The sequence below is a fragment of the Diachasma alloeum genome, unplaced genomic scaffold (assembly GCF_001412515.2).
Source record: "Diachasma alloeum isolate Michigan unplaced genomic scaffold, Dall2.0 Dall_scaffold_00433, whole genome shotgun sequence".
Taxonomy (NCBI): domain Eukaryota; kingdom Metazoa; phylum Arthropoda; class Insecta; order Hymenoptera; family Braconidae; genus Diachasma; species Diachasma alloeum.
In genome coordinates this window covers 189,624-214,267 of record NW_021680572.1, presented here as the reverse complement: position 1 = coordinate 214,267, position 24,644 = coordinate 189,624, and the positions used below count along the sequence as shown (strand labels likewise).

The window sequence follows — 24,644 nt, the reverse complement described above, 5'->3', positions numbered from 1 at the left end:
TTAATAATTCTCATGTGACACAAATAGTTTTCTTTCATGAAAATGAACATTTTTGTTCGAATTTTTTTTCCATATGATTTCGTAGCAGGGTTCGGAAAAAGAGTAATCTGAAAATACCATTATTCTATTATTCAAGAATTCCAGAATTCAAAAACTGAATTTTTTCATCTATCGAAAATTTGATAACTCAAACAATCTATTACCCATTACAAAAGTAATCAGTTCTTGAATACCTGAAATATGAAATCATTACACTCTAAAAAAAAGTTACTACTCACCAGTACTGAATTCTACTTGGGAGAAGTTTTCTTGTGAAAAGTTGGGAAACTACTTGTCCCAAGTACTTTTCATGTCCTTGGGTGAGGTATAATATTTGCTAAGCAAGTAGGAAAAGTACTAGGAGGAAGTACTTTTATTACTTCCTGTCAGCATTTTTCTTACTTCTCACAAGTACTTTTAATGCTTGGAGCAAGTAATTTTTCTACTTCTCGCGAGTACTTTTATGACTTGATTCCAGTACTTTTGGTTGGTTATTTTGTTGGGGAATTTCATATCATTAATTATCATTCTCATTATCGTTCTCATTATCATTATCATTATCATTCTCAGATGACAATGACCAAATTTCATCGAGGGGAGGTTACGATGAGTTTAAAAATCGCGAGATATTGCAGTAAGATTTATCACACATTGATGATTGATTATTTATATATGTTGAAAGACGAAGAATAAGTGGGAAAAAAAACGATTATTTATTGTTTATTTGCCCCCAAGACCTTGAAAATGAAGAAAAATAGCACAGTGTACTCAATTTTTGAGCTACAGGGGTTTCCTTTTGTAAATTTTTCAAAAGATGTCTAGAATAACGGTTACGAGCTACTTTTTTTCAAAATTCGACTTCTAAATAGGCAATTTCATTCTTTGTCGCATAATGAAATTGCAATTTTCACACAAGATAGCTCAAAAGATTAATACTTCAATTTTTTTGTTCAATATAAAATATAACAATTATTTTGAGAATCATTTTGCTGGCTATTTCGCATGAATATTACCTTTTTTGTTATTAAAAAAAAGGACTATTTGGAAATTAAATTTGGAAAACTTAATTGGTAATTGTTATTCTACACATCTTTTGAAAAATTTTGAAAAAAAAATCTCTGTAGCTCGAGAATTTATTACACTGGACTGTAGTCCAGTACATTTCAATTTTCAAGCATTTGAGGGGCAAACGAACAATAAACAATAATTTTATTTGCATTAATTCTTCGTTTTTCAACGATCTCCATTGTATGATGAATCTTACTGTAATATTCCGCGAAAATCCATTGGTACTGGATTTGAGTACTATTACTACTTGTCTCAAGTATTTTTTCTACTTTTGAGAAGTACAGCTCGGTACTCAGTACAAGTACTTTCAGTACTGATGATGAGTACAGTTGGTACTTGTCACCAGTGCTAATTGTACTTGGAGCATAAAACTTGTATTCAGTCGATTTTCGACTTGGACCAAGTAAAAAAATTAGCTTTTCTCCAGAAACGCCTCGGTACTGAATACAAGTAGTTTTCCTACTTATCAGAAGTAATCTTTTTTTAGAGTGTAGTCAACCTGTAATTATCATTGGAGATTCGAGAATATTTGGAAAATGTTTAATGAAAATATTTAGTTGACCATTACTCTCTCAATTACTATTTGATGTTTCGAATTTGTACATTACTCAATTTGTATCTAGAAAGAGCTACATATTTTTCCATTTCTTGGGCAATCAGTAATTATATTTTGATAATACATATTTATTCGAGAAATGAGTAATGAGTATTTGAAAAATTTCAATTATCAATCAATCCTCAACTGAAATCTGAAATTACTCAATTCTGTGGTAAATCAGTAATCGAATTTTGAAATTACTGATTGCCGAGTAATTGGTCAATTAATATGATGAATTGACTCATTTTCCAAATAATGGATAATAACAAATGAGATTACTCATTACACGAGTAATGATTAATATCAATTGTTGATTTTTCAATTACTGCATCCATCATTGTACTGAATGAAATAAGGGAAAATGATCGGGAAAATCATAAGTATGACGAAGAAGAGTAAAAACAAGGCAAAAAATAGTCCACACGGTAGCTCAGATTCTGTGTGACGATTGACACCTTTTATTGAATTCTACAATACAAAGATCTCATTCTGTGATTGAGGGACAATATGATTTAATGATTGAATAATTACAATATATTAGTCATAATTTACTGGCCAATTTGCAAATTCTCACTTTCAATGATAAATTGGAGTTGTAATGGAGTAACCATAGGAACTTATTACGCGTTGATTTAATAACAGACAAATTACATATTTCGATTACAAATTGCGTGAGTATTCAAATAACAGCTCATTGAAATTGAGCATTTATTGAAGGCCAGAAAGGCCGGGAAGGTGATCGGATTGAATTGAGCCACTGCACATGTGTGAGAACGATTAAAGAATAAGCGTGTTAACGGATAATAATATTTTCGAATTAAAAATTGATTGGGTAATTGAATGATGTTAATCGAATAGACGATCTGCACAATAATCAATAATTTTCACTTTTGGATTGATGATTAACGGAATAATAGAAAAAATTTTCGATATGATCCATTATTTTTTAGTTATTGAGTATTTTCCCAGCGTCAATACTAATTTATTGGAAAATCAAACGGTTGACTAATGAAATTGATGATTGATGAAGCAATCAATGTATTAATGTTTCTGATTATTGGTTACATTATAAATAATACTTCTTACAATCGATTAACGATTACTCAGTTATCGATCAATTTCTCGACTTGATTACAGATTGACGAAATAATAGAAAAATGTAGCATCTCAATTTGAAAAATATAAATGTAATTTCATTTAGAGTGGAAAATATTACAAAAAAAATGATTACTTCGGAACACTGTTTCGCAGTATGAAGATTTCAACAATTAAATTGTGAATACAAATACCTTAGCCCACCCGAATGGCAAAAATAACCAATATATTCGTGTCTTACACCCTTAAGTAAGTAAATATCAATTATTTTCAGCCGGGTACCTTATTTTGGGGATAAAATTATAACCAGCGTATGAATTGTCACTTGAGAAGTACTAAAATGTAAGCATATCACATGCTCAAAAGAAGTGTGCATATATATCTGTGCAACGAAAGACATTTTAATTAGTCATGACTAATCCAATTTGGATGGCTGGTATTATGTTGATATGCTATGTAGATCTCGGTCTGATGTGATGAATTTTCCTGATAATTGAAAAATCATGGAATTAGTATCTGAGTCATTAACTCACTGAAGACAACGCTCACTACCACAGACAAGATCTAAGCAGGGTTTTCCGTTCCCCTACTCCGCTCACATTGATAGGGTTTGGTATGATTTGCTCTTCAGATGGTTAAAACATAGAATTAGTATTTAGCAAATATCTTGAGAATTGCTGCCTCAATGGCAGAATCTGACTACCTAAGATCAATCGATTAGAACTCAGAAGATTAAGCAGATTTGAACTGCCGAGAATTTTGAGATCAATGAATATTATCAACTGCATGAATTGGGCGATTGGTGTTTGTGACCACATAATCATCTGTCCAGAACTTGGTGAATGGATTTTGCCAACATAATTTCGGTGGATTACTATTTTGTCACGTATTCTGAGGGAAACAGGAGACGAGCAGCTGGGCGGTTGCAATTAAGTTGATAGCCACGTTTGGAAAAGAGGAGACTCTAAAGAGTATTTGGACTATGATAATAATATTATATTTTGCATGTTTTCAGTGATTACAATGACATATAATCATTTACAAAATCCCACAAAGTTGCAGTCCAAAAACATGTTAAGGAAACAGCAATTTCCTAAACAATGTTTTTCAAGAATACCCTCACAGATTTTCTCTTTAGGAATATCCACAATATACTACCTTCCTCAAATCATTAACATTAGGTGAAAGGGTCTGAAAATAAACAGAATCTGGATAATGCGAAAACAATTTATTATCAACATATGTACTCATAATTGTTATCCCTATGCTGATAACATCTCAATATTTCTATAATAAACTTTTTCATCAGCCCATACATTATATTTCAATCATAGACTTTCAATCATAAAAGGTTTAAAGTGATTCCAGGAGTTGAAATTATCACTGTCTTCATGAAAACCTAACCCTGTTAGATATTGTTTCTCATTTGTTGATTCCAAGCAATCCACTCCAGTGGGATTTGAATGAGATTATTCTGAGGACTCCGCTTTTTGAGTACCTTGCATAGGGATTAATATATTATTAATATATTAATAATATATTAACCCCTATATAATATATTAATACTATATTTAAATAATATATTATTAATATATAATAATAATATTATTATTATTTTTATTTATAATATATTATTTTGTTATTATTATTATATTATTATATTTAATATATTAAATATTTTTCTCCCCGAAGTCCAGCCATGGTTTCGGCCCTGGCCTCGGAACTATCGGCTGCTATGTTTGTGCACTAGTATTGACATGCCCAATGTACCGACACACATGCCACTCATACAGTGCTGGAAAAATATACAATATCGTGTGAGATTGTTGCCTGTTCAATTCCATACCTTAAGAAAATCGACTTATTTATTAGAGATCAATATTATTTGTAGATTCAGATATTATATGTAAATAGCTCGGATGAAGGGTAATGGTTCGTTTTAAATCATCCGTAAATCGAGTCCTGCAAAGTGAAACTCAATCAATCTCAGTGAATAATGAATATATGGGAACGTTGCTCATATTTCATGATCGGACTAGGGATGAAAGATATTGTTCACTAGCTTCATGCTTCACGATTTACTCTATCATGTTACCTTATAATCACCACAGATTGATCCCTCAGCAGCTGCGCTGGGATTTACGCACGAACCTTCCTTTTCCGGGTCAAGACACCATAGGGTTTCACAAATATTTTCCATTTTGTGCTGAAATCATAAATTGTTACAAAATGGAAAATAGAATGTAAATGTTAGTCACCATTCGAGTGCGAAATTTTGAAGAAATCATTTCCGATCAACAACCATGACTATGCAAAACATGATTTTTCATATACTGCATGAAGACGCCATGCAGGATGTTAAATTCAGAATTAGGATAGTTAAATTCGAAATCAGGAGAAAGTATTTTATGGAAAGGGAACTTACCCGGCAAACATTCGTGCCAACTGCTATTTGGCATTGTTCGTCCAACGACTTTACTTCCCCTGGTAATAGTGCCTGCGGCGGTCTCCCCGGTTGAGGAACGTTGAATAGACATGCAGCCAACTTAGAGCTGAAAAATAATAAATGAAGATAATGTTGTAGAGTTAATGCCTTGATGACAATCATATTCATACTTACTTCATTAATTTCCGAATCTGTTGTATACTGCAATCAGACCAGTAGTAATATTCCTCTAGAAAACCTATCGCAGGACTCATCAGTAAACCTTGGTTTCCGGTGCAATTCTTATTTTCTTTCTCTCCATCGTGGTCAGCACCCAATCTTCAGAGAGTAGTCAATTTTATTCATCTCATAATTTTTGACTGATTAACAAACAATTGAATTGAATTGGAAACGATTTTGGTCTATTTGAGTAATTATTGAATAACTTCCGATACGTGATGCATATGTTGAAAATATCGAAAAATGTTACACCCAATCGATTAACTATCCTATATGAATATGAAAATACATAATTTTTTCGCAAGCTATTTAACACACACCCTGCTCTTCAGTAAACCTTTGAAAATTTATTGGGGTCCCTATGTAATGACTGACATGACTTACAAATGTCCTAATTCGTGAGCAGCCATTAGTACATTTCTAAATGCCCCATTGTCCTCTACAATTGCAAGTGAAAATATTTCATTTTCACTTGGACTTAGGTTACACGGTGCTGCCACATATGCCATTCCTTAAAACAATTCGATTTCATTAGTAAGCTCACCGTACCATTAAATGTCTTTCTCCTAAGAAATTGACTTTTACCGGTTATAACGCGGACGAACGCCCCGAAATATAGGTCCAGTCTGCAAATATGATGATTACATTACTAAAAAATAATAGTTGGATACCGATAAATTAGAAATGAAATTCAAACTCAACTGAGTCATTGCTATTGCTATATCGTAGTTCACAGGAATTTTGCCGTCAGGATAGAAGAATTTTCTCATTGCACCGAGAGCATCGGAAGTATTGACCAACCTGCTTTCATTTCCTGTGCCCATAATGAATGGAGTTCCACCGTTTTGCTGGAAGTAAAAGTAAAATATTACCTAATTCTCTGCTGAATTGGCTGATTTAGTTACTATTGAAATAATGAATGCCGCTATATTCAGTTCAATTCTTGGCTGGGTCAATAATTTAAAGCGGAGATCAACGGCATTCCAAAATGCCATCAGATATGTCACTGCTGTTTTAAAATCCGGCTGAGTTCTGTAAATAAGAGTCATTCATTATACATCGTTCTTTGAGAATCCGCTCCTGCATTTGTTATAAAACGTGAAAAAATTCAAAGATTATATGTACATGTATAGAGAGTAATCCATAGTGACCAAAATTTCTGGGTAGGCGACACCGGAGACGTCACGCTGTGATCTTCCAGTTCTTGAATCATGTTGATAAGGGTACTGGGGTTTCACCAATTCTAGAAAGTGGAAAAAAACTTTCTTAGCTAGGAAGAATTCACCGTCTTCTGTTGACAACAGATCTGGACATGTCGAATTAAAGTAAACGAACTTGGTAACTTCATCATTTACACGAGATATTCAGCAGATATTGGAGATTTCCAAAAGCAAATCTTGATTTAATCTCACCGCATTAGTGATCGATTATTGGGTATTAAAAACGAATACATTTTACGTATGCGTAGTTCATAAAAATGACCCCCACAATTCGAATTAGACTATCATATTTCGAACTCACGTATTCCCCGTTGAAGTTCCTCTTTGGTGGGGTTAGGTTGTTTGAAAATAATATGATGATGAGTTTGCTCGAAACTATCATCTGTTTCATTTACACTGCGTGTATTTCTGATAAGATTGTTGAGTCTTGCCGGTACGGGTTGTATAATATAGTCATCCAGAATTATTCCTGATATTTGCACGTAACCATCAAGATCCTTTTTCATAATAATTGCTGACATGGTTTGTTCATCTAGATATGGTAGACCAATTCCTTCATAGGGCTATGGAATAAATTCGAAAATAAAAATAACACATTTTGAAACTTTTCATCTGTTTCGTACGTATTGAAATGATATTGTCACAAATCCGCGATTTTATAGCGCCGTAGATACAATGCACTATCATATAATGATCAGCGATTCCGTTACTCACATTGATGATTTTGGTGAAGTTCACTCCGAAAGGTTTAGTATTATCTGGGACTACTGTAAACACAGGAGTATTGTTTCCATACAAAATACCACTATTTGGTATTAACTTAAGCTCTACGTCGTTGCCAAATGCCGTGAATTTCACCACTTGATCATCGCCTGCGTTCCGTTTGTGTAAAGTATGGAAAACAGGAACAACCTCGTAGTCAGGAACTGAAACAAGTCAGATGTAATCTCTCTTCGCACATTTCTATTATTTCTGAAATCATGTTTGTTCTATCGTAACGCACCTGCATTTCGTGCAACTCGAAAAATTGTTTGAATCTCTTCCTCATTCATATGGTGATGGAGCTGAAATTACAATCATGATGATTTAGTCATTTGCATTATAAAAGCGACATTCCTTTAAGGATGCCAAGTGAATTTGGCGATGACCTTGAAAATTGACATTCACCAACAAAGTTATAGTTTTTTTAATTAATAGTATTAGACAGATGGTGAACATGGGTGACAATTTTAAAATTTTAGAACTTATGGATATCGAGAAATTAAATAAACAAAATCAGCCTTATACATGGCCTCTTATGGAGTTTTGATTAAATTGAACGTTTCAACCCCCTAGGAACTCAAGAAAAATTTGAAAAAATTTGAAGATATGGGGAATGATGTGTTCAATGTGATGGCGACAAAAAACAATGGGGTACCCGGCTGAATACGAGAGATATTTCAATCCGTCGTACCCATTTGATCCCATGCTTTCTCGAGGTTCGTTACGCGAAATAGAGGATTTTCGCATTAATAGAGGGTTTGAAATTTCGTCGGATGGATGAATACATATTTCTCCAATGATGAAGGGAAAGAAAAATTTTTTTTTAAATCTTTTTTCAAATTCACTTGGCACCCTTAATATGTTGTTCTTAATGTTTTCCAGTGGAGAAAATTCCCAAATTGAACTAAAAAATCGAATAATTTTCGCTTGAAATCCGGGGTAATGGTTTCGATCGGATTTTTCACATGTTATAAGGAATTTCTTCGAAATACGCAAAACTCATCGCTATCATCATAAACAATTTGCAGCGATTCTTGAAATTGAATATGCTGGTATTCTGTTTCTTACATGAAATGTTTCTTCACCATTGCCCGGATGGGTTTATAGTAATTCATCTGATCTTGTAAATTATACATTTCCCATGCGAATACTGGACTAAGCATCCACCCATTAACAGATAACTTATTCAGATACAATGTATTCAATTACCTCAGTGGCTTGACTCAAAGTTACCACCGACAGCAGTAGGCATTCCAGAATCATCTTTTCGTTTCTCCTGGCGGAGAGAACGGAATAAATTAAATGGCTCCTTTAATTTTCTATAGGAAACTGTCTTTATTAAATGTTTTAGTCTTTACATGAAATTGTAATAATGTACTCACCAATTGAAGCAAGTTGAACTTCCTCGCTATCGACGGCGAATCGTCAAATTGTGACTTAGTGGATTATTCCTCGCTATTTATAGTGTTCGACGGGAAATTTTTCTCAATTTATCATAATTGGTGATACCCATTGAACAGTCAAAATTTGTTGTCTTTTTAATAAAAAAACCCACTGAGTTTCTTTCATAAAACCAACTGTGATAATAGAAGATATAGGATACTCTTTGATTGTTCCTCTTTGACGTACATTCGTGAGTGATGAACGTCACGAGTAAACAATTATTTGCAAGGACGCATATGTGCTGTATTGAATATGTATCATTCATTCATGAGAATTGGAAAATCAGCAATAGGTTCATCACCCTATAAAGGGGTAAAAGAGAATAACGCAAATGTTTCAAGACGATCATTCGTTTTTATGTTACGTGAAATGTTTGTATAGAAACCTCACAGTAGAAAGCTCTTAATCTTTTACATGTTCGATTCGTCATGACTATTGAAAGAAGCAATAGATTGTTTAACCATTAATAATGGATAGTATACCGTATCAAACATATGTTCTTTGGTTATTATTCACTCCCACATTACAAATCATACTGTCTCATTTTTCTTCTTTTTTAGAATTAAAAAAAGAGTTAATTTTATTGATATTTTCTTCATTTTCATTCTCAATAGATTAAACAATAACAAACAAACACATTGTTGTATACATTTATGTGAGGTGATATACTCGCATCTACTTCATCCTTCGAAATATGTAGAAATATTTCACAACACCGCAGAATAAAATATCAAGCAATCTAAACTGATACATTTCACGTATATTATTATTTTTCAATACATGTATGAGCATTGTCTCATGAAAATCAATTGAAGTAATCACTGCCAGTCGCTCGCTCTGCTCACTCACGGGTTGGGGTGTGACAGGTAAGGGTTGGTGAAATTTCGTGTGATACATTACTGGTCGAACCAATAACTTCCCGACCGATGTTCTTTTTCTGTTGATTAGAAAAAACAAGAGAATTTTGAAAGAATTCATCCAAACTGAACAACCGCTGAGAAGATTCCACTCAACGTTCAAGTAGAATTGAATTATGTGAAAACACATCGATTATAAAAAATGAATTCATATTGCATCGTCATCTCAAGTAAAATCGTCAAATTTCAATGCAATTGACGCTTTTTGCATTTTTTACATGTTTTATACGAATAACTGACATAGTGCGGAGGTGATCGTTCACATGATCTAATCAGTTCTAAGTTACATAAAGATACATCGATTGAAGGAAAAGTTGTCTCGGTTTATTTATTCCGGAGATATCGTTGAACATATTTTCCATCACATGCATACATATGCACGCACACATACACACGCAAACATATCTCAAAAAACCTTTCAGGATGACTCGAGAGACCATGAAACGTGGACAAATCATCGAAATTTAACATTTCATTTTCAGGGTTATTACCATCACTTCCTCCTTTTGGCTCAGGAAGTTGATAATTCACATGTATTAGTAGAAGTTTCTATTTTAGTTGCCTGGAAGATGATAAAAAAATACTGAAAGAAGGAGATTTTTCAAAAGCCGATTTTATCAATCAGCGTAATTGTTGAGTTACCTTTGTCGATTCGTCACAAAATATACTTCACTATGGAAGATGATGAATTAAGTGTCAAGGAGGAACATGAATTGATTCATTTTTTGGCGGTTGGAGAAAACGTTGAGATAAATAAAAAAAGATTGGTATTTGAACATGTCAGTTCGAATTAATTTCTCTTTCAGAATTTCTCTTTGTCATTCACTCCGTAATCTATGCTGAGATAATTGCTTACCTTTCATATTGGTCAACTCAGAGAGGAACTGAGTTATTGGTAATCCATATTCCTTAGTGGACAATGTGATCGATATGAGTGGCAAGAAATGGGGGAAATAGTCTTGAAAAATTTAAATACAATTCGAGGAGCAGAATTTTTTGATCCTCCGCATTTTCTGACCCTTCAGTTCTGAATTTGTAATCCCATCCAAGTCTCATGAATGCTGTCATCTTCCAGGCTGTACTCGAAAGATGATAAATATGGGGTCCCTTCAAATTCATTGTGATTTCATATTAAAGACATGAAAGTCAAACTGAATTTCAAACGAGAGAAATTGATCGAAAAACAAATCCTGCTTCTGGACGCCATAACTTACGGAGAACGAGTCAGGGCTTTCGCTATTCTTCGAATATATTTATTCAATCTTGAAATATTATCTAAAAAACAGTTCACGACAGACTTCTGTATTTTCTGCCCATCTGAAAGAACGTTATTTTATTCACATTCTCACATTTCATTGCTAAATTTGACTTATTAAAGGACGAAATATAATTTATTGAAAATGTACATGATGGGTCGGGTGCGGTATGAAAAAAAAATTTATTGTTGACAACTTCACAACTGTTCTTTTTCTAATATCGGTGTACTTTACTGCTTTTTGTGTGACGGCCTCAAAATAGGCTATATTTAACAAATTTCGAATTCATCACTGATAGTCATACTTCATCATTGAAAACGTGTCATAGCTATTGAAATACTATCGAATAATATCCGTGACGATCACTGATTCGCTCTCTGCAGCACATTAATGCACGTCACTATATTTGTTAATTCAATCTCACTTCCAGGCTTAGTTAATTCCTTAAGAATATCAATTGTCTTCGAAATTCTTGAAGGTACTAAACATGTTATTTCAATATGACCTCATTTATAATTGAGACTAGCAGTTCGAGGTGAAAAGTTTAATACAGGTGATCGAATCGAGTTTATTAGCTCCAATGTAAAAGATGTCTCCCTTCAAAATTTTTCGTTTCCAATTACACTAAACTCGATGCTAATCTGCTTTACAAAAGTCACAAAGTGAATATCATTCACCTATATTCTTATATATAGACAAATTGCAAGTTGTTCATTCAGTTCAACTGGATTTAGTAAAGAACATGATCCAAACACCCCATATCACGGAGTTCCAGCAACATATCTGCAAATTCTTCTGACATAGTGTCTCCACCACCTGCTTTCATCTTCCTGGCTTTTTCTTCAATACTCGCTTGATCTCGACTAGGTCCATCATCGCTATCATTATCATTCGAATATCCCCGCAAATCAGGTAAGAAAAATAGAGCGATAATGTACCCAAAAGCCGCTCGTCTTCTATAATCATCTAGCATATTTTCGATGGAAAATTTTTCAAGATCCTTGATACCAGCATCTCGCAGGTACTCCAACAGTGATTCATGATAAGCTCCAAATATTTCATCAAATCGATTCTTCCTATCTTCAGATGAAGCGTTTAAAAATAGCAAAGTAGACAGATCTACCGCTGGTGATGCATAGCATATCGTACCAAAGTCTATCAACATGGTCTCCACTTTATTCAATGATTTATTGAATAATACATTGCTTCCGGTAAAGTCACCGTGGAGCAAAACAGCTAGAGGTTCAACTGGTGTCAGACCGTCAAGCGTGATACTATTGAATGCATCACCCAAGTATTTTTCCATCTTGTCGCAGAAAAGAGGATCATGATTGATTTTGCGAAGCCACTCCACAGGTCTAAGTGAAACTACTTTGATTAGAGGTTCCCACCTCGAACCAGAGACGAATCTGGATATCTGTATACTTTCAATAATTTCTTTGAATTTACCGGGATTCTTTTCTTTCATCACGTAACCAGCACCGTGGAATCTTCCAATTTCACGAATCGCATGTATCACATATTTGAATGGAATATCGTATAATTGCGAACGCATCTTGAAGCCCCTCCTGCTAACATTTTCCATGATCACCACGGTCTTGTCGACATCGTCAGCCCTGCCGTAAATATAAGGGGGATATTTCGGAGAATTCCTGGCGAATTTTTCATAGAACACAATCTCGTTGGCATAAGTCTTATTATCAAGCAACTTCCATAACAATTCATTTGTTACTGGTGGACATTTCAAGACTAAATGAACAGATTCTTTCATATTTTTCTTATTTTCTTCGAAAATTAGTTCCAACAAAAACACTCGGGAGAGGAAGAAAGACTTTCCAAATGATGACCAAACACATTTGTATTTTCTTCCTTGCTTTTTGATACGTTTGATCACTTCTGGTATCACATCTACCTCGAGCCACTCTATCATTGTACTCATTGCAGTGGTCTCGTCGAGTTGTTACTCAATGTTAAACTGATTTTGCAGCAATTGAAAAATCAGGAACTACTGCTAGTGATTCTGCACTATTCGTTCAGAATCTGAAGGACTCCATCTCTTGTTAATATGAAGATTACGATAAGTGACATTGACATTTCAAAATCCTTCATTGTTTGTGTTCAGTAAACTATGAAGAGCCCACGAGCCTCGTTATCTGCCTCTTATTATCCGCTGTGAAATTCCGGCCCATTAACATGTCATTCATCCAGAATCAACATCATAATGACTCGAAGATAAGTGGCATGATCTTGCAAGACTTTCAATAGAGAGGAGTAAGAGCTTTATCGTTTAGTCACGTATTTCGGATACAATTGGATCATTCTAGAGATTTAGTGATAAGTTTGATCAAATCAACTAATCTGCCGGTGATATTTTCATTGAAAAATTCTGACGAGAATCTTCCTATCTGGGATTAACAAGAATGTTCTTTTCAAAAGTCTAATGACAATTCGAATTTCTGAATAAATATTGAATGTTCCCAGGGAGCCTATTCTCGACTCAGGATCGTACGATCGTACGAAAGCGAGTCGCATACGACCCAGCAGTTCGCTTATGGGCCGCATGTGACGCGTTGTCGTACGACCGTACGATCCTGAGTCGAGAATAGGCTTCCAGTTGATTCTTATAACTAGTACCAAATATGAGTATAAAAAAAAATTTACCTCTGTCTAAACAGAAGATTTTATCAAAAACTGAAAAAAATGGAAAAATTAATGTATTGAGCGTGACAAAACTGAAAGAAACTAGTGGATTGGGCTGTTGGTCGCTCGCTGCGCTCGCTCCCATTGCGGGTGGGTTGGTAGCGGATGTATTCATGTGGGTCTGACCCGTCGGACGGGTCGCACCAACAACTTCCCGATATTATTATTCCTCCCATTTTGACTAAAAGAATCCTTTTCAACTCTCAATACTCTGTTTATTTATTCATGAGAAACCCTTGTCTGAGCGATTTTCAAACTTTTCTCCAGGGAATTTTGGAAAAACCGCTGGAAAAATCACTGGAGTTTCAGAAAATCCTAGATAAACCACTGGAGTGATTGACTCTAGTGATATCCTGATGTTGACAATCCCAATCACGTCATTTATACAGGAGAAATACTTATCTTAGCCATTTTCAAACATTTCTCCAGGAAAATTTGGAAGAACTACTGGAGCGAATCACTCCAAAATCTAATCAGGTCTAAGTTACATGAAGACCTTTCGATTGCGTCCTCCATCATCTTGATCGCGCGAGTCATTCGGGAGAAATCGTTAACGAAAATTCCGTGGCATACAGACCTACATACACACATACACACACACACGTACAGATATGTTGTTTAGAAGTGTTTTAGACACCGAGAAACGTGGATAAATCGCAAAAAACTAATGATTCATTTTCAGGGTGATTACAATAACTACCGGATAGATCGGGAAGTTGATAAAATAAATAAAAAATTAGAAAAAAACGGAAGAAATATCATGGTGGAAAATATATGAAAAAAATTGGAGAAAATGAAGAGCTTTTCTTCATTACAATCGTTCGTTATGAGCATCTTATGAGAATGAGAAATTTTTGGTCATTTTTTCTATTTTGAATTTTTCGTTCTGGAATAACTCGAAAACCATCAGACCAATATCAACCAAAATCTAATCCGGTCTAAGTTACATGAAGACGTATCGATTGGAGAAAAAAAAAGTTAAATCGGACCATTCGTTCACGAGAAATCGTTGACCAAAATTTTGACCACATACGTACAAAGTAACACACATACACACACACACACACACACACCCACAGACATTTTGTTAAAAACTATCGAGGAACATTAGAAACACCTTGAAACGTGGAGATATCATGGAAAATCGATTTTTCATTTTCGGGGGCTTTACAATAACTTCCCTGCCCGGGAAGTTAAAAATTGTAACAATTTTTTGCCAAGTTTTTTGAATGATATGAAAACTATATGAGAAGCCGGGACGTTAAAATGCAGTGCACTCGGAGTCAACATTATGACAATTCGAGAGGGAATTTAGTGATAAGTTTGATTAAATCACCTGATTTGTCGGTGGTATTCCCATTAGAAAATATCGAAATGAACCTTTCTTTCTGGAAATAATGGAAGTGTTTTATCCAGAAAGTCTAACAATAATCCGAATTTTTGAACAGCTATTGAATGTTCATCCTAGGTTTCAGTAATTCGAATCAAATATGAGCTTACTATTAAAAGTATGATAACTCCTTGAGCAAATGAACAATTCATATATCGATTTGCAGTGAATTTTTTTATGCGGTGCAAAAAAAATGGAAATATTTTCTCCCCCCGTTTTATGTAAATGTCCACAAAAGATGAGGATTTTTCTCAAAGTTTTAGTTTTATGAAATTGTGGTCAGATGATATTTTCGAAAATGAGTGATTTTTCTTTCAATACACGGAAAGAAATTTAGCAAAACTCTAATGATAACACAGGAAAAAGGGCGCAAAGTTATGGTCAGGGAAGAATTCCAGTACTAGCACTAGAAGTTTTAGCACGTTAATTTTCCTCATTTTTACGTGAGATTTTCACAGAAATCCCCGGAAATTGTATCAGAAATCACTAGAAACTTTACCTTATCAGCACTAGAATTTTTCATTGCCGGTGCATTGGAATTTTTTCCAGTACCAGCACTAAATTTTTTCTAAAGAATTTCTCTACGTTTATAATTGATTCTTGAAAATAATTGAAAAAAAATGGTAAATGTTCAGATGTTTTCAATTTTTTCGAATTTATTCCGATTATAATAGTTTCTACAGATAAGACGAAGTTGAAAAAACTGTCTCTGTTACTAATCTAATTATTAATTTGATTACTTGTCATATCACACAATTATCTCTTCTTCGTTGATGAATGTGATACAAAATATAAACGAACATTCGTGAGTAAATATTCTGAACGGAATCGAAATTGTAGAAATGCAAATAATTACCATAACTTATCCATTTATTTTGTAAATTCATATAATACAGGTTGTACATTTGTTTCGTATAAATTCACTGAGATGCAATGTTCATTCATCATCATTAAACGCAAAGGCATACTACCAACCTACGTATAAATACATACACGCTTTCATTGTTCAATCACCAAACCTTCCTTGAGTCATCAGCAGAACCGTAGACCGGTTTATAAAAGATGTCTGATGAAGAAAAATTTGTAGGCAACTATGCATGAGTTGCCTAGGAGTTTTGTTATCAGGCCTTTTACCAAATGAAGCCTCCATTTGTACTTATTACCACATGCATAGCCGCTATATATAATATTATAAACTATCAATGCAGCGAACAAATCAATACTTAATGATTCTATTATCCGTCAAGTACTTAAAGAGAAAACAGATGTCTGATGAAGAAAAATTTGTAGGCAACTATGCATGGGTTGCCTAGGAGTTTTGTTATCAGGCCTTTTACCAAATGAAGCCTCCATTTGTACTTATTACCACATACATAGCCGCTATTATAATATTATAAACTATCAATGCAGCGAACAAATCAATACTTAATGATTCTATTATCCGTCGAGTACTTAAAGAGAAAACAGTTGTGTATTTGAAAAATACTAAATTGTACATTTATCAACGACATTGAAACTACACTGAGTGAACACGTACACCACATGTATACATATATATATTTGAAAATCAAGAGGGAAGACTGTTTGCCAACTCGTAATTCATCAGATAAAGGGAACTATCAATGTCAATTTGTTTGCACTCCAGTGATACCACGTTTTCAATTCTCTTCCGCGTAGATTGAGTGCGGTTATATCATGAACAGACTTTAGCCTAACTAAAATTCATTGCATAGCCTCGTATTAATCGAATAGCAATCCAAGTAAATGATCACGCAAATACTTGTTACAGGTGGTGCGAATAACCATTAGATAATTGTCTTCAACAGTCTACAAATCTGCGGTGTACAGATGATAATATCTATCTCGGTATTACGGCACGGAGTGCCTCTATTTAATTCGTGAAACCGACATTATTGACGGGAAACTGTTCAAGACGAGAATACGTTATTCATATAACACTTACACTGATAGACAGGATTAGTTATTGTTAACAAATGGATTTGGTTAACTCTCCAGTGGTCGCGCTATGGTCTGAACGCCGCCGTGTTTATTATTTTCACGATATCTCTAGAAATGTGATGAATTACGCTCTGCTTATTTAAGAGTTCCTCAATTGATATGTCCTGATGAGATTAAACACGGTAGGGTTGTCTTGCACTGACAATTTTCTTCTCAATTAATTTTTTCGTCGGGCGCGGTTAGCGAGAATGAGCACAGCCCTCACCGTGCGACCACTCTCGTAGTGGAAATTTTACGAGCGGTGTTGCCGACCCTCGTGGTAGTCCCAAGTCGCGTGTGTGGAGTGGGGGGTCACTGGCCGGTGATATGTTTAATAGTTAATAGTTAAAAAATGCATATTTGAGGAGTCTTGTTTGACTCGACTTTCACCTTTCAAGGGAACCATTCGTCAACTATTAACGAATCTCGTTTGGAATAAATGAATCATTCTATCAGTGTACGTAAATTCAAACTAGTGGAGACATATAAACATAATTAACTTCTGAACGCAGAGGGTGATTGCAAACCAATTAATAGTCAATAGTACCCCAACACCAAAGGTCCATTGATTAAATTCGAATGCACGTAATCAATAAATTTTTTATATTTTCTTTTTTGGAATTCTTCGTCAACCTCGTCCTCGTCGTGCATCCTGGGTCACACTAAGAGCTGGTGAGGATTGAATTCTTCATTGATAACTGTTGGTTCCTTCAAGAACTTAGTCACCTTATTGAGAGAAGTTTGTCTTTTCACAATTTGCCAAAAGATAGAACGAGAGCGTTATATCCACGTAGTGGGGTCAGTCGCTGTGACGTAGGCAAATACCCAGCGCTAGGTACGAAGAAGCTGCTAAAGGGACACGTCAACCTAATAGCCATAAACGCGTAATTCGATTCAACCTAAACCGACAACAGACCAAAACAACAAAAGAAAATGAAACTGAGTAAAAGGGTGATAATTAGCCCAGATAAGGTCCACTAACTAGCATTACCTCTTCGGGGTTGCATTCGCAAGGATTATCGGGGCAGGAACGCATGATACACCAAAAATTATAATTCAACAGAACACATAATGCACCATAAAACAAAACTTGATTCTCTAAAACTTATGGCGAACTTAGTAATTCACACTGTTGCAACGGTCGCGATTGGCCGTGTGAACTTCCACAGAAACCCAAAACCGAAACAGTCCCATCCCGATAACTCCATACACTGAGCGCCAGCATTTCAGCTGGGCCTCCACACGTCCCCAAAGATTAAACCGTAAGGGAGAATTCCTGTCCATAATCGCGTAGCTCGATAATATTTTGGCCCAAACAACGAAAATCTCTAGGTCCCCGATAGCTAACTTATTCAAACTCCTAACAGATATCACAAAAATATTACCCAAAAAAAATCATACCTACCCATCAATATATTCGAAATATGAAAATATCACCGAAAGATAGCTAATACGAAATTCTGCTTGTCAAAAAATATACAATAAACGCTCTGGGTCTTTGTCTGACTCACGCTGAATCCGACGTTCTTGATGGTCTCTGGATCGCATAAGCAATTCCCAGAATTCCTTACAATTTTAATTCTAAGGTTTGTACCAATCACCACCAACCCATTATAAAGATAGTGTTAAATACTAGATGTGAATGAATGAATTTTGCCCACTAACTACATGTACTCAACATTTATATCTTACAGTCATTATTGGAATTTGCCATACCAGAAAGCAAACAAAATCTTCATCGTTCAACGTTGATTAAGTCTGGCCAAGAATCTGAGGTTCCAAACGATGCGCCGCAGCGCGGCAGCGCATCGATTGTCGTTACTTACCATTGACCAGATAACGAGGAACATTTTTAAAAAATTTGACTTTCGGAATTGAAGTATATAGTACATTATAGTAGTTTTAGAAAAACATAATTCCCAAAATTCCAAAAGAGACTAAATTATTTCCCACAGAAGAATGTTTTTTTCCCATGTTGAATGAAATGGCCCGTCATGCAACGTTTCCGAAAACCCGTTAACCGTGTAGGGTAATTACTTTATCGATAGTGAATATGGTAGCTAGAAAGGATAAAGATAATATTGAGGAAAGAGAAGAAGGAAATTGAAAGGAGATTTCTTGACTTGATTGTTTTCCTAACACCTGACTGATCGCCTCGATACAATGAGAAATTTACACCTCGCTCTCTTTGCTCCGGGCCGGCACCACGTTAACATCTCTCAGACCAGTATTTTTATATCCATTGGGATCCCACAAACGAAAATCTTAGAAAAGTGCACAAAGTACACGTACTCTGGTGAATTATATATCGTTGAACTGCAGTCAAGATATATAAGATAAGTAAAATATTCAATTTGAAACATTTGGAGTGATCTGAGTTTGATGGTGGTCGGAGAATCGAGATTATTATTTTTAAATACAGAGCTTGTTGAATATCATTTTTCAATTGGCCATTCAGTTGAATCATTTGTCTTTACTATTCTTTTTGAAATTCTTCATTTGGGGGTTTAAGAAAAACTGATCTTGTGTATTAAATTCAAAATAGACATTTTTGTCACTCTGGTCGTACGACAGCGTCTTAGGCGCGTGTGCCTGCGGCACGTCGCAGGCACACCTGCCTAAAACACTGCCTACGACCCTTGTGACAAAAAATTTTGTTCGACACACGGGCGCAGAAAAATTTTCTAAAATTTTTCATGCGCCCTAGTATCGAAATTTGCTATAGCGTGTCTATTTTGTGATGAGTGTGTTATGCGTGACGAATATTTTGAAACAAAAAAAAATTGACATTTGTGATTCAAAGGAAAAGATAATGAGAAAGAAAATTCGGGATAATATAAACTGAGAAATCGAGTAGATGTTGAATTATTTAAAGATTGATTTTGGATGAATCCAAATGAAACTTGATTTTAATAAATACTGATTAATAATATCGTCTTCGAATTGATTGTTTCAATATTAATCCATGGGTCTATCCTAGTTATCTATGTTATTTACGAGAACACTGAATTTAATGAACTTGTAATTCTAAAAATATTAATTAGCCTCATGATAATTTTGTTGACGATTAATGTCTTAATTACTCTAAAATCGATATTAACTTCTTTCTTGTGTTGAAAGAAAACATTTTTGTGTCAGCTACTTCCGTCGAGCAGTTCGGTTCATTTCACGAAATTCTTGTCTAATTAATTTCGTTGGAATTAATTTTCAAATATAACTTTCTAATAATAAAAAAAACAGAAAATAATTTCATTACAACCGCGCCCGGGGAGTCTAGAGTAAATTCGGCAACATTCACGATAAACCGACGAGGTAAAAAGCCAATTTTATAACATTTTCCAAATACATTCTTCGATATGTCCTGAAGTCCTGTGCGGAAGATCAGATTGTTGAAGAGAGTGGTTCGAATGGAATAAACTATTTTAGAAAACGTAATTTAACCCGTGTTCTTATCGTTAATGTTGGCAAATGCATCTCATGAACGTAACAATGCAGCCAGTGTTACGAAACTTCGTCGACGTATGACATAATGATAAATACACCCTTTACAAGAAAAACAAACCTTTAAAAATCAGAATTTCTTCGCGCGCAGTTGTGAACTGCGACAACGTAGCACTTGCCGATCGGGTCGGAATAAACGGCGGTCATCTGGAACGTGTATAAAAGAGAGTTGCGGATCTAAAGTGCACTCAGAAAACTGTTGTTTTTTAAATAAATAAACATCTTTATTTGAAATTTTTTACTTATTCCAAGAATATTTTAATAACAAATGAATAAACTAGTTAATTTTTTTCAAGAAAAAGGACTTACGTATATTGAACAAATAGCTTGTTTATTTCAAATAAATAATTTCTCAAAATCAAATCAGCAATTTATTTAGTTGAAATGAACAGTTTTCATATTTTAAGATTACATTCTCATGTATTTTGTGGAAGAATTTCAAAAGTATGTTTCAACAATATTCGTGGCCAATGTGAAAGATGGTCGTATGAACCTAATCCAGGAAACGTGAAATCTGGACGATATGAGCTCTCTAGAATCATTGTGATGCAATTTGGATTACACTTTTCACTCCAGTATTTACGATCTTCTTTCACCATGGTCACCCTGATAGTTGAATCAAGGAACAGAAATCCCCCCCCCCCTCTTATTCATCCTAAATATCTTACGTGTCTTATTTTTTCGTTCAATCTTTTTCGATTTTAGGTCCAATTAATATTTTGTGTCAAATAAATATTTATTTAGTTCAAAGAAAAAATTTATTTGATATAAATAAAGATATTTATAGTAAAAAAATATTTATTCAATATATCAAAACTTTGGATGAAGTTTTTCACTTGATTTGAAAAAAAAACTTATGTTGGGCCGACATTGCCACTTTTTTATCACAAATTAATTATTTTCCATTCAATATTAAAATTGAATATAAAAATGTTTTGATGATTGCACGATGTAGAAACAAAATGAATAGTGATACAATAATTATTTGGCCATAGAAGACTTCAAATCTGATCTGAACATTGAATTGAAGTCGATAGAGGTTTTTTGTTCAGGGATTGGTTTTCTGCAGGAATAGAATAGGTATTAGTTCGCCTCACCTCGTGACACTCAGTCATCGCCGGTTCATCGTTAAAGCTTAAATAATACGGCAGCACATTTTCGCGGAGGTAACCAAGTCGCTGCGTCGCGTAGAGTCACCAATTTCCATTTTACGATTATCTCATAGCCGAATTTATCCTCTATTTTGCATAAAACGACCATTTTTCGTTAGCCAAATAAAATAGGAGTATCGAATAATGACAAAGTAGTGCTGGAGATGACATTTCTTGCTTGCAAAGATTATACAAATTTTTTGGAATCACTAAAACTATTTTGGAGATAAGAAATTTTCATCCCAGGGCAGTCTTCAAGGCTCACCACTCGATTTTAGTTTTTTGGTAATTAACTGACGTTTTTTTGGTTCAGACAAAACTAGTTTGTGAAAATATTTTCTCTCTCTCATTCCACATGACTCAAACAACCGTTATTTCGTAAATTTATGAATAGATCCGCGAATTCTTTCGACAGTTGGTCCCCTCCTGCTTCCTTAGCGGCCTGATGAAATTCTATAAACTTATCGGTGCCAATGGTCGTTGGATCAAGAGTAACCAAGCCGCGCTGTAGCGGAATGAAAAACAGCGCTATCATATACCCAAACATTGCCCGCCGTTTATAGTCTTCTAGCACCTTATCATATGAGTAACAATCAACCTCTTTGATTCCGTGTTCCCGCAAATAATCAATCAATCCACTATGATAAGCACTGAATATCTCATTAAAATTCTCACAAATGTCTTTCGCTGAACAACTTATGTAAAGAAAAGTCGATAAATCAATCGCCGGTGATGAATATCTCAGCATTGCGAAATCGATCAGTATAGCGTCCAATCCACTCTCAGTCTCTCTATAGAATATGTTATTTCTTGTATAGTCACCATGACATAACACAGCTAAGGGTTCACAAGGTTTCACAGCATCTAACATAACCGTCTCAAATGCATACTCCAAGTGTTTCTCCATTTTGTCACAGAAAACTGGATCGTAATTTTGTTTTCGCAGGTAATTAATAGGTCTCGACGAGACGAAATTCACCAAAGGTTCATTCCATTCTCCATGCAAATATCTCGCTTCCTGAATTTTGCCAACAATCTCGAAAAATTTGCCTGAATTGTTGGTCTTCATGACGTAACCCATAGCATGAAGTTTAGCCATTTCACGAACTCCAGCAATAATATACTTCATTGGAATTTCCGAGGTTTCGGGACACATTCTGAAGCCCATTGTTTCGACATTTTCGGTAACGATGGATGACATTTTTGAATTTTCAGGGTCTTCGTAAGCGTAGAAACATCGGGGATATCTGTCACTGTTCGGCGACACTTCTTCGTAGAAAAGCACTTCATTGTGGAATAGTTCCTTACTGTGCATACCTCCTTCCTCATCATTTGCAAATAGTGGTTTTTTTATCACAACAGAAATTGATTCATCGTTACTGAATTTTATTTTTGCGAAGTAGACGGTGGACAGGAAAAAACAATTCTCCGGCACTGTGATTTCTAAGGTCGCGTTGTCACGTGATTTTCCAGTGATTTTGGAAATTTTCGGAAGCACAACTGATTTCAACCACTTGATCAACTCTTCGGTATCTATTTGCTTGGTATTATCCATGTCTTCGCCTGCAATTTATGAACAGCACCGAGTAATTGGAATTTTCTAAACTGTTATGACTCGTCAACAGATAGATGCAATGTGGCACGATCAGCCTTCAGATACCCACGACGCATTGATGGCAGTGTTTATTTATGACGTCAGCTGTACTGCGAGGAAAAAGCTGTTAATGATATGGTGTACGTTTTCATGTACAGACTGCTGTCGTGTTGGTGTCCGTGAAATGGATTGTACAATTAGGTTCATTGTATAGAATCCGCTATTTTATCCATGGAAACACATTTTGTCTTCGTTCACCTGCCCACTTCGGGATTGCACCCTTGTAGTTTCTTCTTTCGCGACTCTCACTACACTAACTAAGAATAGTGAATACATTAGCTCTTCCACATCTGAGGCTTGAGTGGAGAATGGAGGGGGACATAACAAGGATGGAAATATTTGGTCTTCACAATTTTGGCAAATACCTGATTTATGGTGACACATGTGAAACATTCTGACAGAAAAATTTTGCATTTTCTCTGTTGAATTCTATTGAATTTTTATTGGAACTCGATTAAACTTTTATTTATACGTTGTATTGTTCATTTTTTTGTCAAGAACTTGATTATACAACTCTACGATTTTTTTGTTAGACAGTTGGTGGAAAAAAGTTGATATATATCGAATAATTTATTAATTTAAAATAAAATTTGTATTAAATTCAAGAAAACAATTTATTTATTCCAAAGAAATCATTTATTAAACGTCCTATCCAACGTATACAATTCCAATAGAGTAAATTATATAAAAGAATCGCCATTTATTGAATCTCTTCATTGAGAACATCCAGAGAAATAGTTCATTTCAATCAAAGAAAATTCATTGTCTGAAATTTTTACCTTGTTTCAAAAATGTGATCATTACAAATGAATAAATTTGTTTGTTTCTACCAAATAAAGCATATTTCGTATTTGAAGAAAATCACAAATTCATTTCATTCAAATAAATTATTTCTGTATTTTTTTTGTTTCAAATTGCAATATGTGAAGAAAAACAGAATATATTCATGCCTATGAGATATGTAGAAAAATTCCAACGGAGTAAATTACATAGGAGAGTCAAAATTTATAGATTTTTTTCCCATTGAGAAATGAAAAATGGCTCATTTGAATCTAATAAAAAAATTCATTTGAAATTTGTTACTTGGTTCAAGGATGTAGTTATTATAAATGAATAAACTTTTTTGTTCATTTTTGAAATAAAAGGATTTAATTATATCGAATAATTTATTAATTTAAAATAAATCT

General features: G+C 34.6%; 3 protein-coding genes across 3 annotated transcripts; all 3 read right to left on the bottom strand.

Moving 5' to 3' along the window:
- Positions 1-4,466: 4,466 nt before the first annotated feature.
- Positions 4,467-7,089, bottom strand: LOC107042277 (A disintegrin and metalloproteinase with thrombospondin motifs 12). Its single transcript, XM_015263276.1, has 10 exons — positions 6,987-7,089; positions 6,591-6,708; positions 6,371-6,497; positions 6,168-6,313; positions 6,051-6,091; positions 5,850-5,976; positions 5,421-5,564; positions 5,226-5,352; positions 4,896-5,006; positions 4,467-4,595 (listed from the first exon to the last, which is right to left on the bottom strand). The coding sequence occupies exons 2-10, from the start codon at positions 6,608-6,610 to the stop codon at positions 4,524-4,526; spliced, it is 915 nt and encodes a 304-aa protein (XP_015118762.1). The 5' UTR covers positions 6,611-6,708; positions 6,987-7,089; the 3' UTR covers positions 4,467-4,523.
- Positions 7,090-11,110: 4,021 nt separating this feature from the next.
- On the bottom strand, positions 11,111-13,081 carry LOC107042276. The gene has a single exon (XM_015263275.1). The coding sequence runs from the start codon at positions 13,000-13,002 to the stop codon at positions 11,794-11,796; it is 1,209 nt and encodes a 402-aa protein (XP_015118761.1). The 5' UTR covers positions 13,003-13,081; the 3' UTR covers positions 11,111-11,793.
- Positions 13,082-20,914: 7,833 nt separating this feature from the next.
- LOC107042273 lies at positions 20,915-23,781 on the bottom strand. Its single transcript, XM_015263274.2, has one exon. It carries the CDS (start codon positions 23,356-23,358, stop codon positions 22,150-22,152), a length of 1,209 nt encoding a protein of 402 aa, XP_015118760.1. The 5' UTR covers positions 23,359-23,781; the 3' UTR covers positions 20,915-22,149.
- Positions 23,782-24,644: the final 863 nt, after the last annotated feature.

Bases quoted from the DNA above. Each gene is read 5' to 3' on its own strand.
- LOC107042277 (XM_015263276.1), bottom strand. From the start codon at position 6,610: ATGGATTACTCTCTATACAT. The intron at 6,092-6,167 runs GTTGAGTTTGAA...TCATATTTGCAG, and splicing joins ATAGCAATAGCAATGACTCA to ACTGGACCTATATTTCGGGG. The intron at 5,007-5,225 runs GTAAGTTCCCTT...TTATGATTTCAG, and splicing joins TTGGCACGAATGTTTGCCGG to CACAAAATGGAAAATATTTG.
- LOC107042276 (XM_015263275.1), bottom strand. From the start codon at position 13,002: ATGAGTACAATGATAGAGTGGCTCGAGGTAGATGTGATACCAGAAGTG.
- LOC107042273 (XM_015263274.2), bottom strand. From the start codon at position 23,358: ATGGATAATACCAAGCAAATAGATACCGAAGAGTTGATCAAGTGGTTG.